At 43.7% G+C, this 14,520-nt stretch overlaps 3 protein-coding genes across 4 annotated transcripts in view; 2 read left to right on the top strand and 1 right to left on the bottom strand.

Annotated features, from left to right (window-relative positions):
• Positions 1 to 437: 437 nt before the first annotated feature.
• Positions 438 to 3,270, bottom strand: tmem203 (transmembrane protein 203). 2 transcript variants are annotated; one of them, XM_037485305.2, is made up of 2 exons: positions 3,141 to 3,270; positions 438 to 2,683 (listed from the first exon to the last, which is right to left on the bottom strand). In XM_037485305.2, the coding sequence occupies exon 2, from the start codon at positions 2,412 to 2,414 to the stop codon at positions 1,998 to 2,000; it is 417 nt and encodes a 138-aa protein (XP_037341202.1). In that variant the 5' UTR covers positions 2,415 to 2,683; positions 3,141 to 3,270; the 3' UTR covers positions 438 to 1,997. The 2 variants fall into 2 exon arrangements, with proteins under 2 accessions (XP_037341202.1, XP_062414856.1); XM_062558872.1 differs by lacking the exon at positions 3,141 to 3,270 and adding an exon at positions 2,966 to 3,075.
• Positions 3,183 to 7,906, top strand: alad (aminolevulinate dehydratase). The gene is made up of 13 exons (XM_037485304.2): positions 3,183 to 3,303; positions 3,466 to 3,581; positions 4,212 to 4,337; positions 4,494 to 4,544; positions 5,035 to 5,131; positions 5,387 to 5,522; positions 5,635 to 5,718; positions 5,805 to 5,893; positions 6,223 to 6,278; positions 6,376 to 6,463; positions 6,542 to 6,628; positions 6,792 to 6,921; positions 7,372 to 7,906. Exons 3-13 carry the CDS (start codon positions 4,219 to 4,221, stop codon positions 7,428 to 7,430), a joined length of 996 nt encoding a protein of 331 aa, XP_037341201.2. The 5' UTR covers positions 3,183 to 3,303; positions 3,466 to 3,581; positions 4,212 to 4,218; the 3' UTR covers positions 7,431 to 7,906.
• A 1,441-nt stretch (positions 7,907 to 9,347) lies between these two features.
• The window catches only part of npr2 (natriuretic peptide receptor 2), a 41,576-nt gene continuing 36,403 nt past the window's right edge, over positions 9,348 to 14,520 (top strand). Inside the window, exon 1 of the mRNA XM_037485316.2 lies at positions 9,348 to 10,753. Within this exon, the coding sequence (XP_037341213.2) occupies positions 9,949 to 10,753 (805 nt within the window). The 5' untranslated portion in view covers positions 9,348 to 9,948. The remainder of the gene's footprint in view (positions 10,754 to 14,520) is intronic.

The raw sequence follows: 14,520 nt of genomic DNA, 5'->3' as shown, positions 1-14,520 counted from the left end.
TGTTACTGCTATTGCAGTGCAGGCCATTGAGCAGTGCGGTGTTTTTGTTGTAATAAGAACGGAAGATCCAGGAGGATGGAGGCCAACTAAGCATTTTGCCGCTGATGCCACCTGTCGATAATCCGGCCGCAGTAAACAGATGATCGGAGAGGTAGCATGCTGCACATTGAATCATCACTAAGGAGGCTATTCTTGGGTACTACAAGCTATTACTGTACCTCATCAAACATTTATCTGCGAGCCATAATTAAGAACAGCGAGGCTAAAGAACACACGGGAGGAAATGCAAATAATCAAATGCATAAAATAAATAGGTCAGAAGGTAAAATGCTTGAGAGGAATTAAATCAGCTGGAGTAAATAGAAGTCACGTCCTCGGGGTGCTTCTGAAATCTGAGAGGTGACGTTAAAATATTCTATCAAAACACATTTATTTTTGATTTATTATCATCTTCATTGGCGGTAATATTTTAAGAACTGTAACATGAAATGGCAAATACATTCAATGGCATTAATTTAAGACACAATCCATCACATAACGAGCAAACATATGCAACAATAAAGCTGTTAATGCTCGACAAAAAATTAAGATATAAGTGAAGGATATGCAGTGTGATGCATCTGTTTGCAGTCTGAAGACTGATTTACACCCCCTGTTGAATTTACTGTAAAACAGTCAGGAAAATAATATTTTCTTTTCAAACGTCATCTCCTTCCGAAAAGGTATTTTGCAAATTTGACTTACGTTTAAAACATACAAGTATTGTGCTACATATTTTAAAAGTCCAGTAGCGCCTCCTGGCGGCCAGGTAGACTAAAGCCTATCGACAGACTCGATGTTTACACACTGGACGACATCGGATAAATGTTTATGGTTTATTCACAAGTATATACACAGGACAATAAGGGTGCAATAAAAAGAACATTAAGAACATAAATAAGATTTAGTCAATTTCTTTCCAAAATCAACATATAACACATAATTGACAATGGCAAATTACCTTAAAATGAGACCAATCATACAGCCATTACAGTCACAAGGTAGGATCAAACTCAGATCAAATATATTACATATTGTACAAATAAATAGCAATACACAAAGAAGACGTGTACACAACTGACTGATCAGCAGAAATCACATTCAGTTCTCCTACGTGGATGTGAGACTGTGAGCAGAAGTTTCAGAGCCAGTTTATTGCTCTTCAGACTGTTCTCCTTGATGAAATGGACAAGCGAGGCAACTTGTGGGGAGGGGAGTGCGGTGGTGAGCGACACTTCTTGAAACAGGCAACAAAGTAAGACACACGATAATAAACCGAACCATATTGTGTTGCAAGCAATGGTTTGCTCTGGGAGGAAAAAAGCATATTTTTGGTGCATCTCTTCAGCTGTCACCCAAGACAGTTGTCCAAAAAGAGTGGCTAGGGCATTGCAGCCTTTAAGTTTCAACTGTTATTTAAATTGTGCACATGTGCAATAAAACATAACTCTGGTATACATTGTCCTCATGGCCCATTGTTTAACATTGATTGCACTGTGTAAAAGGCACACCATGACAAATACACATGTACTGGTGACTCTTCGTATTCCTAAAAGTATAAAAAAAAGACCAGCAAACCACCCTGGTGTATAGGGACTCAGAAAAACAATGACTTGTATACATATTCATTGCCCCCCCCCCATCAATCTCATTGAGAACTTATGGTGCTGCTATACAATATCCTCCATTTTCCAGGGAAGAGAAATACTGCACTATAACTCAAGCAAGGACGGACTTGTGTCCATTTCGTAGCTATTGGAAACACAAATATGTACAAACTCTTTTTGGACAAGCAAACGTGAATGAAAACCTGCTTTGTGGCTTTTCTTCTTTTACGTGTAGAAAAAGCAGCCAAAAGATAATTGACGCCATTGTTATGCTTTAAATCTCTAATGGCAGATGACGATTGCTCTTTCTTCCTGTGTGGTCGGTGATGCGAACTAACGAACGGCCTCTCCTCAGTTGACGCGGCACGCTCGTATCATCAGCAGCTGCAGCAGGATGAACAGCGGCGAGACGATGAGGCCATACCACAGGTCTCTGGCTTGCTCCTGCTGCGCCAGCTTCTGGCACAGCAGCACCTCGCACACCAGCTTCAGGCTGAGCACCGTCAGCACCCAGAGGAGCCGCAGCACTGCAAGGCGCTTCTCATTCTCCTGGTAGAGCCGGATCGACACGATGGCCGTGAAGTAGGTGCTGAGGCCATCGGCAGCAAACAGCGGGACAAACACCACCCACCAGCTCAGTGCGGGCGTGAACATGTCAGCTCGCAGAGCGACCAGCATGCTGAAGACCAGAAAAGCTAGCAGGTGGAGAAAGAGTTCAAAGGTGGCAAAGCCCAGCCACTGGACCAGTTCCTTCAAGGAGAACAGCATAACGGAGGACGGATGGGTCTTCTACCAGCTGCGGACTGACTGACGGTGGAAGAGTAGCGCACAAGGCAGCCGGGGTTAGGGTGCAAAGGGCTCCAGATCGCAGCAAGAAGTTACTGATTACTCAGGATTGGTGAGGTGCTGCAAAGGTGACCCACTGCACTCTTGGCTACATCTTCAAATCCATCCTGATGATGATGATGATGATGATGACGACGGCGATGATCTGGAATTTGATGGCAGGAAGTGCTCCCAATCTCTGGAAACCCTTCCTTATGTATGACAAAGAAAACACAATATAAGTACAGAAGATACAATGCGTTACATCAGACAGATGCACGAGGCATACAGCCACACAATGACTATAACGCAAAGTATACAAGGCCCAAATCACATCTCCCAGTATTAGTACACAGCTAACGTCGGTTAGGCAGCGGCTGCAGCTCTCCTCATTGATTTCATCACATTGTCCGTTGACCATTTAGACCGAATAACCTCAGCTAGATACTAGCTATGGTTATGGTAATGTAATATTGAGTTTGAAATGAACTTACACGTGACTTTATTACTATAATAACGTTACATCGATGATACAAACAGCATAGTTAGCCGATATCACCCTAAGCTGACCAGTCAGATACTACGTGAGTACAAGCCATCTGATTACCAACAGAACGCAAGCATTGGCGTATAGCACTGTTATTTTAATGTCAATTCACGTTACTTTACCTTAATAACAGTCAGGTGTTTCCTTCTCCATCCAGCCGATGGTGAAACTGTCCATATCACAAAGCTATCAAACCATTAGCATCGTAGCTGCTTTTCCTCCTGGGAAATGTCGCGAGACGAGTAATTCCGATTGTACGGAGGCCGAGAGGACTGACTGATTTGGGTCAGTTTGCAATTATTTTCCAATTGATGCGTTTGTGTTCCACAGCTCCACTTTTACCTTTGATGCAATGCTGATTATGAATTGCATTTAGTTATAACACAAATGTAATATTGGCATTTGGATTCTTTCCTTATCCCCGGTGTAATACCACGCGCACCCCAGTCAGTGGGGGGCGGTAGTGCGTCACCAAGTCACCCGCGAACCATCAGACAAAACCAGAGAAGAAACACTCTGAGTTGACAGAAGTGAGGGGAAGTCGCCGATTGTCTTTTCCAGTGGTAAGTACACCGACTTATTGAATAATTTATAGTGTTTTCGGAGTTTTTGGAGTCTAATATTGAAGAGTTAACACAATGTATTCTGTTGGTCGTGGCTTCGACATGTACTGTACGTTGAACGTGTAGAATCAAGGGGTTTTGCCAGCGAAGGTGACAAACGTCTTCTGGTTGAATAGCTCAGGGTCACACATGTCTGAAAACATGTCTGTGCACGCTGCAACACAACATAAACACTACGTAGTAGTGAAATGGCTAGGGATCTTTGTAATCTGCCATTTCCTGAATCCACTTTGCCTCGTACTCATAACTTTTTTGCACCAAGGGTTCAATTTCATATCAGGTCATCAATGCAGGCCCTGATACCACAACCCATACAAGCTAAACTATTATTAAGAAGAAAAACAGGATTAAATTGCCAATTAAGGTAAAAGGGTCCTATTTAATGGAGTTTTGAAAACATGTGGCATATTCTGCAGTGAGAAAGTACAGAGCCATGCTGCTGTTTAGAGAAGCGGCGTCACGCATGCCTGGTCAGTTTTATTGGTGACTAAGGCGAGATGAAGCGGTATTTTGACAGAACCTGACCTCTTCCCTGTGTTACCCTTTGTGTGTTATCACTAATGTTCTCAGAGTAAAGATGCAGACACCGGCAGAGTCCATCATCCACAGCGGCTATTTCCATCCAACGCTGCGATACTGGCAGACCTGCGTTGCAGATTTAAGACCTGACAATCTCATCTACCCGATCTTTGTCACGTAAATTAAATTCCTTTGTATTTACAAATTGCAATCTCATGAAAAGGTGTAAAAAAAAAAGGTACTGCGGTTGAGGAATTAGATATAGTACAATATATGTATGTCCTTTTCTAATGGATCAGGCGTCAATCTTGGCTTTTTGTCACTCTCCCACAGAGACAGTGCCGATGCTGTGGAGCCCATTTGCAGCCTGCCGGGACAGGCCAGGTAAGAGGGACAAAGCCTATCATAGACATCCCAAACCTGAATCCAACATCACATGCCACTGTTGGGAAAACTTAAACAATGGTCTTGTCTTAGTACACACACACACACACACACACACACACACTCGCAGTTACTTGTCACACTGCAGCTGTAAACCCACTGAGGGTGTTGTCTCCAGATAAAAATAGGGTGGACTCGGAGCCAAAGGCTGGACCCACAACAAGATAAGAAAAGAATCCGTTAGACTTCTATTTCCCACGCACCAAAACCAAACTGCAAAAACCGGCCTTCACTTTTTTGTGACCCGAATTACAAAACACACTGACTGAACTGTACAGAGTTGTTTGAAATTAGACCATTTCTTTCAATGCATATAAGAATATAGTTCCTTGTTTTGAACAAAACCTCTTAAGATTGTTTTCATTGTCATTTCAAACATTCCCCAAAAGGCCCTTATGGGTTTTGATGTTACTCTCTTATGTTTCCATAGATACGGGGTGAACAAGCTGGAGGGAATGTTGCGGCCTCTTGTGGAGAACGGCTTGAAATGTGTGCTGATCTTTGGTGTGCCTGCAAAAATAGAAAAGGTATCTAAAACTACAAGAGGTTTAGGGGGGGGATCATGTTGAAAATCCAACTGTCACAACAGTGGGATTTGCATTCATCACAGTTTCTGTGACATCAAACATGTAGCACTCATTCCTTACTAATACTACAGTATGTTATAAAAATACGGACTGCACCAACGCTCTGGTGTCTGGATGTAAAGTGTGTTAACAAGCAGATTAATGTCCACGCCCCGTGGAAAGAGACAAACTCACTGAGCGTCTCGTTCCCGTTAGGACGACAAGGGTTCAGGCGCCGACACGGACGACACGCCCGCTGTACTGGCGGTGAAGAAGATCAGGTCTTTGTTCCCGGAGCTGCTGGTGGCGTGCGACGTCTGCTTGTGTCCCTACACGTCACACGGACACTGTGGTCCGTATCCTCCACGACTTGCCTTCTGTTCATTTAACTTAAAGAGCAGCACGAAAAAGGGGGGAAAACAATGCCCACATATTTAGTGTTAATAATAGTGTTTTTCCTGCAGGTATCCTGAACGACGACGGTACTCTGAACAATGACGCCAGCTGTCTGCGCCTGGCAGAAGTGTCGGTGGCCTACGCCCGCGCCGGTGAGGAAGTTTGCTCTCACCGTAGCGTTGCAAGGCTGATGTCGTTTTATAATGGCCGGCGCTAATAGTGTCGTCCTGCTCTGCAGGCTGTCACATCATTGCTCCCTCCGACATGATGGATGGAAGGGTCCGAGCCATAAAACATGCCCTGATATCGAACGGTATGGGGAACAAGGTAACGGACCTAAAATCCCTGCGCAGTGAAGAAACATGCAGAGACATGTAGAAAGGGCTAAGTAACTTTCTTAATGAGCTCGGCACTGTAGGTTTCAGCAAGCCATTTGACTCCTTTTCTGTCTTGATTAATACACATTTGTTGCTACAGGAAGTATTTACAATAGCAGAATGGTGAATTTCGAATTGAGTCACCCAGAGCAACATTGTAGCTCCATTATAATAATACTACAATGGCGTTCTATGGCACAGACTAATCATTTACATTAAGGTGTAGGATACATTCATTTTTGGTCATAGCTCCTGAGCATCTTTTTTTTTTTCCTCCAGGCTTCAGTGCTGAGCTACAGTGCAAAGTTTGCTTCTTGTTATTACGGCCCGTTCAGGTAAGCAAGTGCTCTTTGAGGTTGAGCGTAAACGGATCAGTGCAACAACTCCCTGACGTTCGACTAGACTGAAGCTGTCCGCTGTGTGTGTTCACAGAGACGCTGCACAGTCCAAGCCGGCCTTTGGGGACAGACGATGCTACCAGCTACCACCCGGAGCCAGAGGACTCGCCCTCCGGGCCGTGGTAAGCGCGTTTGCGTGTGAGCATTCAGGCTGCAGGTGTAGGAGCGCTTGTCTCACCGTCGGTGGTTCTGCGCTGCAGGAGCGAGACGTGAGAGAAGGAGCTGACATGCTGATGGTGAAACCAGGTCTGCCGTATCTGGACATCGTGAGAGAAGTCAAGGACAAGGTCTGTAACTGAACCGGCTTTGGGTCAACCGAGGACATTTTCCCTTTGCTTTTAGAAGACATTCCACAAACAACCCGTCATTCTGGAAATATTGTTCCTTTTGGAGTAAGTCCTCTCTTTGATGACAGCGATGGTTGTTTTCCCCTCGCACTCTTCCCCTCAGTTCCCGACTCACCCCCTGGCGGTGTACAACGTGTCGGGGGAGTTCGCCATGATGTGGCACGGAGCGCAGGCCGGAGCGTTCGACCTGCGGGCCGCTGTGATGGAGGCCATGACCGCCTTCCGCCGGGCAGGTGAGAGGGCGCGGGAGGAGGCGGGAGGGGGAGTGGACGCGCACATCACTCACATCGCCGCGTCCTCCCATCACTGCCGGGGTGTAGTCGTGTCGTTCAGCGGGTCGAACGGCTACGTCCGAAGGCAAAGCAGTTGATTGTTATTGGGTCGTTCTTTTATAGTCACCCTTCAAAGGTGGAGTGAAAAGCCTGCTGTCATAGAGACAGGACAATGGACAGCCTGCAAGTAAAGGGAAGGCTTTCATGGAGGTGCACCGCGTTGAACAATGTGACGCAAATAGTGAACATATGTGAAGAATGGAAAAAGCATGTGAATGGAGTTTTAGATGGACAATCAGTGTCCTCAAATATGGATACATTTTATTGTAAATTGATGTAACTTTAAATCTACATTTAATCTGATTGCTGGCATTTCTTTTTGTTTTTTGTTTCTCCACCTCTGTGCTGCAGGCGCTGACATCATCATCACCTATTACACGCCTCAGCTGCTCAGCTGGCTGAAGGAGTAAAGAAAGAAGATGTGAGGCTACAGAATGGCAAACATAGAGATGGGTCCACAGACAGGCTACCTTAAAAAATAATAAAGAAACTTCATCATGTATGAAAACAAGATGAAAATAGCTTTACATCTTTATTTTTACTTTTCCTGTTCCATTCTGGGACAATACACATATCAGTAGGTTTATCTGTTCAACTGTTTTTCCCAATTTGTTTTTGTTTTAAGCTTTTGAACAATCAGAATGTAAAAGTTGACAATCCTGTAAGTGTTTCCTGTCAGTAAATTTCTCCTGTGTGTCGATGGTATCAGCATTAAATAAATGTCTTTTAATAATGGGATGTAGGAATCGTGGGAACGTGAATGTCTGATGAGATATTTCTGCTTCTGGTTTCTGCTCAATCACTGTCATCCCCGAACAGACTCTTTGACCAATAAAATCATTCATAAACAGCCACAACAGGTGTGTGTGTGTTTATATTCAGACATGTTGAGGTCTTGATACTCCTCTTGTTCCTAAAGTATGAGCATTGTGTAATACTAATTCAAATACATCTTCATCATGCAGTGCTGTCCTTGTTTAGTAAGGAACATTCAAGATTTGTATTTATATTCTAATGGGGTTAAAATGCAGTTCCACATCCCCCCTGGAACGTGTGTTGATTAAAATAAAATGACTCCTTGACATTTGACACAATGACATAAAATTCCTCAACTAAACAAGATACAAAGTGGATGCTTTTACAGTGAATGCTGGAATCCAAAGGCGTCTGATTCAAGGTGCTGCAGTGGTGTGATCAAAATCCAATTTGATTTGCTACATGTACCTGAATTATACAAAGGGTGTCCTTTTACATCTTTTTAAAAGTGTCCTTTCAGGTCCTATTCCAGACCCCGAGCACAGTGCTGACCCCTGACCCCTCTGAAGCCATGTGGAACTGAACTAATTTAGTGAGCTTTTACTGCTGCGAGAAGTCAAGATGTCTGCAACAAAAAAGATGCCTTTAAATGAGCCTTTAAACCTACATTGCTTTGGTGTGAGTGGCATTGTTTGAGAGATATACGTATGCCCCCCTTCTCTCCAATGAAACTATGACACTTGGCTTTTGGTGTTCAAAGTACCAAAAGAATACATTTGGCCAGTTGAGATGTGGTTCAATTTCTCCAGAAGCCATGATCTGGTTACCTCTATAATCTACAGACCTTGTTGTCCATGTAGTTCCATTATATTTGAGATAAGGCAGACGTCTCCAGGCCGAAACGTAAAAAACTTGACAACTCACTCAAAAAAAGAAATCTAAATTGATAAAAAGCACTATAGGTAAGAGGAAAAACATGTTTTATATTTTAATATAATTGCTGGAGTGAATTCTATCAGCTGCGGAGGGTATTTTCTAAAGGTCTACTCCAGATGTAAATATACACTGTTATGAATAAAATCTCAACAGTTGGTGCATAACAGCAGACAGTTAGACAATGGACAACAATATATAATAAAATATAATGCTATTTGTAAGTTTAATTTTTTAAGTTAAAAAGTTAAAAGTTAAGTGCAAGTGTAAGAGTATGTGCATGTGGAGTGTGAAGGGAGTGACCGGTGGGACGTCTTTTTTTTGTTTTTTGAGTGATCCAAGAATTAAACTTAAACTTTTCCTTCGAGCCTCATACAAGGACCGACCAGCAGGAGGAGCAATTCAGTCACTGTGATCGATGTGACGCCTCTTGTGTCAATCAATCAATGAAATCTACCAAGCAAACATGTATAGTATATAGTAAACATATAACATATAGAGTATATCATGTATCAGATTACACTTCCTCTCAATAAAATCCAACTGGCTGTGAACAATCAAACCCATTAAAAGCTTCACCCCCCAACACAATCCCTAATCCTTTAACAGTAATTACGCACAGGAGGCACGTGAATTGGCAGACAGGGGGCGACTCACGGCCTATTTGACATTTGAATTTAAACACTGCAACAAAAAAACCCTTTTCACATGTAATCTTGTATTTCGCACTTTGGTTTAGCATCACATGCTTTTCATTTAACAACATCATCCTTTTGTCTGTGTTTAAAAAAATAAATAAACATCCATGTCAGAACTCTCTTTTTTTATTAACAACATTTGCACTTCATGAGAGATTTTTCTACATTTAAAACCATACCAACTCGCTGGAAACGTATTCGACAACACTTTCACCTGTAGAACAATCCCCTTAATCTAGTGGTCGGGGGGGCTTTCCTTACAGTGTGTGACGCGTGGGGGCCGAGCAGAAGGCTGCTCTCGTTTAAATTGTAGTCATCTGGATCGATGTCATTACTCTCCCACAGGCTGTCAGTGTGAAGGACCACGCCGCGCTGGAGGAGTCGCTTTTGGAAGTACGGAGAAGCTTTATCTCACGTGGATATTACGCAGACGGAGACGCATGGCACCGCCGCGCCGGCACGACAGAATGATCCCTTTACCGACTTTGTTTGACATTTGAAAAAGAGAGAAGGAGACCGGGAGCGAGGGAGACGGATACTTATGGTGTGGCGTCGGGGTGCAAAAGCCGGCCGCGTCTCCTCTCCAAACGGTGCGCTCTCCGTGGCCGTAACTTTCCAGTCTGGGACTTACAAGCGGCTCGGGCGCGAAATGGGATACAGAAACGCGCTGGGATGCTGCCTCCTCGCCGCGCTGTCCTGCTGCCTCCTGCCCGGCTGCCGAGGCAACATAACCATAGCGGTGATGCTCCCGGACAACCACCACAAGTACCCGTGGGCTCTGCCGCGCGTCCTGCCAGCCATCCTCATGGCGCACGAGGACCTGCACGGCAAACACCGACTGCTGCTCGGCCGCTTCATCAACATCCTCAACTACAGCACGGAGGACCCCGTCGCCGGCTCGTGCGCCGAGACCGTGGCGCAGGTCGTGGCCGTGGACGCCAAGCTCTACATCCGTCCGGACGCGTTCTTCGGCCCCGGGTGCGTGTACCCGCTGGCCTCCGTGGGGCGCTTCGCGTCCCACTGGAAACTCCCGCTGATCACAGCCGGAGCCCCCGCGTTCGGCTTCGACGAGCGAGAGGAGTACCGGACCATTGTGCGCAGCGGGCCGTCCACCACCAAGCTCGGGGACTTCGCGAACGCCCTGCACACGCACTTCAACTGGACGTCCCGGGCCTTGGTGATCTACCACGACCTGCGGCACGACGACCGGCCGCACTACTTTCTGTCGGAGGGCATCTTCCTGAACCTGAAGAACAAGATGAACATCACGGTGGAGGCCGAGCCGTACGAGGACCACCACAACGTGTACAAGCATCTCATTAGTTCCATGAAGGAGCGCGGGAGAAGTAAGTTCGCGCTGAAGGAAACGCATGGATTTAAAAGTGTGATTGAAAGTTGTAAAGCCTGGGGGAATGTGCACGAACCGCTTTAATGTTCATATTTAGTCCTGTAATGTCTACGCCAGCTTTTTGAAGTGTGTGAGGTTAACAGCTGGTCTCTACAAATAATGTGTCAGGAAAAGGAGAAGGATATTTCTATTTACTGGATAACTGGGACACGTATTAGTTAAGGAAAAATGCCCCGAGTGCAACATTATGTCCACCCACATTTCTGTTCGATTGTGAGCTTTGGTTTGAATCCTGCAGATTCTGCGCTTCTACAATGAGGCTCCACTTCCCAGCAGATATAGACAGAGGATGATGCAGGGAACATGTTTATCCCGCAGCCATTACAGAGGAATGTTTAGGCTGTGAGCAGTCTGCATGTTTATTGCTTTGAGGACCACCACCTGAGAGAGAAAGAGAGAGAGAGAGAGAGAGAGGGGCAGGGGTTGTGATCATATGGACACCCCGCTACGTCACTTTACCAAATGTGTTATAATGCCTTTTATGGAATAGTGATTGAAATGATGCACACAACGTGTATTGTATTTCTGTCAGCAGTGAGGTATAACAACACCCCCTCCCCCTCTACTTAAAACTACTTACGGGAAACTAAATGGTGAATGGAATTCATTTGGAGTTGCTAAACAGTCTTTTGTTTTTAACAGCTGTTTGTTGGTGAGGCGTAAATAACACAGCAGAGTCGCTGTTAAATCACCCATCAATGTTCTCGCCTTGAGTTTAATTAATTAACTGGAAACAGTGTGGCTGACTTCATCATCATCATCAAGTTTATTGTGTGACAACAACACAAACACATATGTTTGTGCATGAGAAGAGAAAGAGAGCAGCTTATATATATACTATATATATATATATATATATATATATATATATATATATATATATATATATATATATATATATATATATATCCTATCCTGGACCTATGAAGGTCCGGTAATAGAACTTGAACAATTTACCATCTCCTTGATTAAGGACTCATTCCCGCAGCACTGATGCATCAGGTATGGAGTTGGAGTCAGGAAGCGAGTAGCTTAGCTTTGCTTAGTATAGAGACTTATGGTGTGAAAAGCAGCTTAATTCAAAGAAAAACACCAACAGATGACAAGCTCTCTAACGTTGTTTCTTGTTTGACCGATACAAGAAACAGAAAAGTAAAGCTTTTGGTTCGTTAGAGGAAGGTATGTGCTGGAACTCTTTAGTGATGGACAACCATCAACACTTTATTCGGCAATAAATGACGATTTTTTTTTAAGAAGTCCCAACATGTAACTAACCCCTAAAAACTGAAATAGTCTTTTGTGATTTTCAGTTCATATTGAGGTTATGCAAACAAGATGAAGGAGTTGATTTTAGATGAGTGAGCAGCTTATCCCCTGTGTTTTCACAGACATGAGCTTTATGTCACATCAAATCAAAGCATAGGTGTGGGCAAAAACATTTATCCTCCTATACTCCTGGGAACGTTTGGTGGCTCTTATCTGGAACCATCTCAACATCTCAGGACAAATCCCGCTTCCAGCGAGTATTATTGTTTCTGGCACTGTGAACAGCTTAATCTGTTGTTACAGTAACACCGTCCACAAATACTGTATTAAACACAGGGTAAAGGTAATCAAAGCAGTGAGGTGAAAGATCCAGGCCGCCACCCCCTCCTCACTCCCACTTCCACCCCCTTCCCAAACGAGTTATGGAGCTACCGCAGTGAGCTGGAGGTCACGGGAGCTAATGGTTTTGTCAGGGCCTGTCGCGGCTCGTCAGTCAGCTCGCTTTTACCCCAGCAGATAACCTCTGGTAGATCGCCTCTGTGATGTCACCCGACCGCCGCCGGGTTCAAACGGCGAGGAGGCCGAGCCGAGGTGGGAAGGGAAAACTGGGGCTTTTAACGTGAAGCCACACATCATCGGCGCTTCGACAGCTGACCAAGTAATTACGTGCCGTTGTAGAGTTAAACGCCCCCACCACCACTCCCTCTAAATTCCTCAAATTCCTAATTTTAGTGCCGGAAAAATGCTGATTTTGGACTCAAGTTTTCAGTAACCCTGCTTGAGTATTTTTTCTTATGTCAAACATAATTCCCCTACTGCCCGGTTTCTACTCCTTCTGACAGCTGGAAGTAGCTGTGCTAATTTTACATTTAACATTAGTTGAGCTCATTGGCTTCTGCCCCCACAATGTTTACCATGTTCACAATCTCACTTTAGGGTGTTAGGGAGAATAAGGTTGGCACAGCATTAAAGGAAGAGTACAGCCGAGGCTTCAGGTCAGTCATTACTAGTCCTCCTCTACTTTTCCTTTAATATCTGCATCCAATTTAACAGTATCCATCCACAGATGCGGATAAAGATTTTTTTTTAAATCAAGATCCATTTCACATGAATATCAAGCCTATGGCAACAAAAACATTGTGTCAATAATAGAGACCAGAGATCATAAATGACATTGACACAGCGAAACAAGTGTCCACTTGCAAAAATAACAACTCTTGAATTGACCTATTTTGCACTAAAGTGAGTGTATCCGCAACAGGTAACTATTTCTATGTAAATATTGATGATGGGGTGTTTGTATTAAAATGTATTTTATTGTATGATAGGAATATGATTTTGAAAGGGTGCATACGTGCACATTTGAATCCTTACAATAACTAAACCATTTTCTCATCCTGTAGTCGTAACCTTTCTGCTGATCTAAAAATCAATTTCATCATTATCTCATGTCACTCAGAGACAGACCAGCCTTCACACTCTCTCAGTCTTCATTGAAACGGTTATTTACCTTCAAATACTGTATTCAGCAGATTTAAGCCATACATTGGACATTGTTGTTGACCGTTGTTGATTTTTTATTTTGTATTTAATTTTCTTTTTTTCTAAGGGAAAAGCATGAAATGAAAGCAGTAAACGTTGTCCGCCTCATGGATGTTGATGAGGAAAGTTTAAAATATGGACTTTACAACCTGTTGGCCTATGACGGAAGGATTTATGGCAGGGCCGTTCCCAAATAAACTAGCAATTGGGTAGATTTCACACTGTAAATCGTGATGGGCTACAAATACACGGCTCACAGTCGAGTGTTTATATTGTGCAAAGGGAAATCTTGTTGACCCCTTATGAGCCAGCTGGCTGCCTTATACGCTCAGGTGAGGCCCTGGTGCCTGTTCCAAAGTTGACGCTGAGAACTTAAAGTGACGCGCTTTAGCCATCGTGCCTCTCGGCTGTGGAAGGACCTGCCCGAGGAGATAGGGCTCGAGGAATCAGTCCTTTAAATCACTTCTTAAAATATATTTTTACTTCTGATGTCATTGCTTTACTTGTATTCATTGATTTTACTCAATAATTCATTTTAATTTAATATGCTATTTGACTTATTTGACCTATTCTTTCTTGTTTTATGCAGGTTTAAGTGTCACATTAGTTGACAATTTTTGTCGGGCCTCACTGTTGAGCTTTTTGTTGTTATTACTCTGTTGCTTTTGCTGCTTGGTCTGTCAGAGCACATTAACAACTCCCGTGTTATAGTTATTCAATTGTATTAATGTCATTATTATTTTTAAGAGCCATTGAACGTGACGAAGCCAATCATAAACGGGGACCGGAACTATCATTGTGTTTCCATTTTTTATTTACCTTGTATGCAGGCTGACATTTAACCGTTCTGTTTGCAGGAGTTGATGACGAAATAGAGAATCCTTAAAAAATCTTGAT

This window comes from Pungitius pungitius, chromosome 18, assembly GCF_949316345.1.
Source record: "Pungitius pungitius chromosome 18, fPunPun2.1, whole genome shotgun sequence".
Lineage (NCBI taxonomy): Eukaryota > Metazoa > Chordata > Actinopteri > Perciformes > Gasterosteidae > Pungitius > Pungitius pungitius.
Note: the sequence above shows the minus strand (reverse complement) of the source record. Positions and strands in the feature narration are given on the sequence as shown.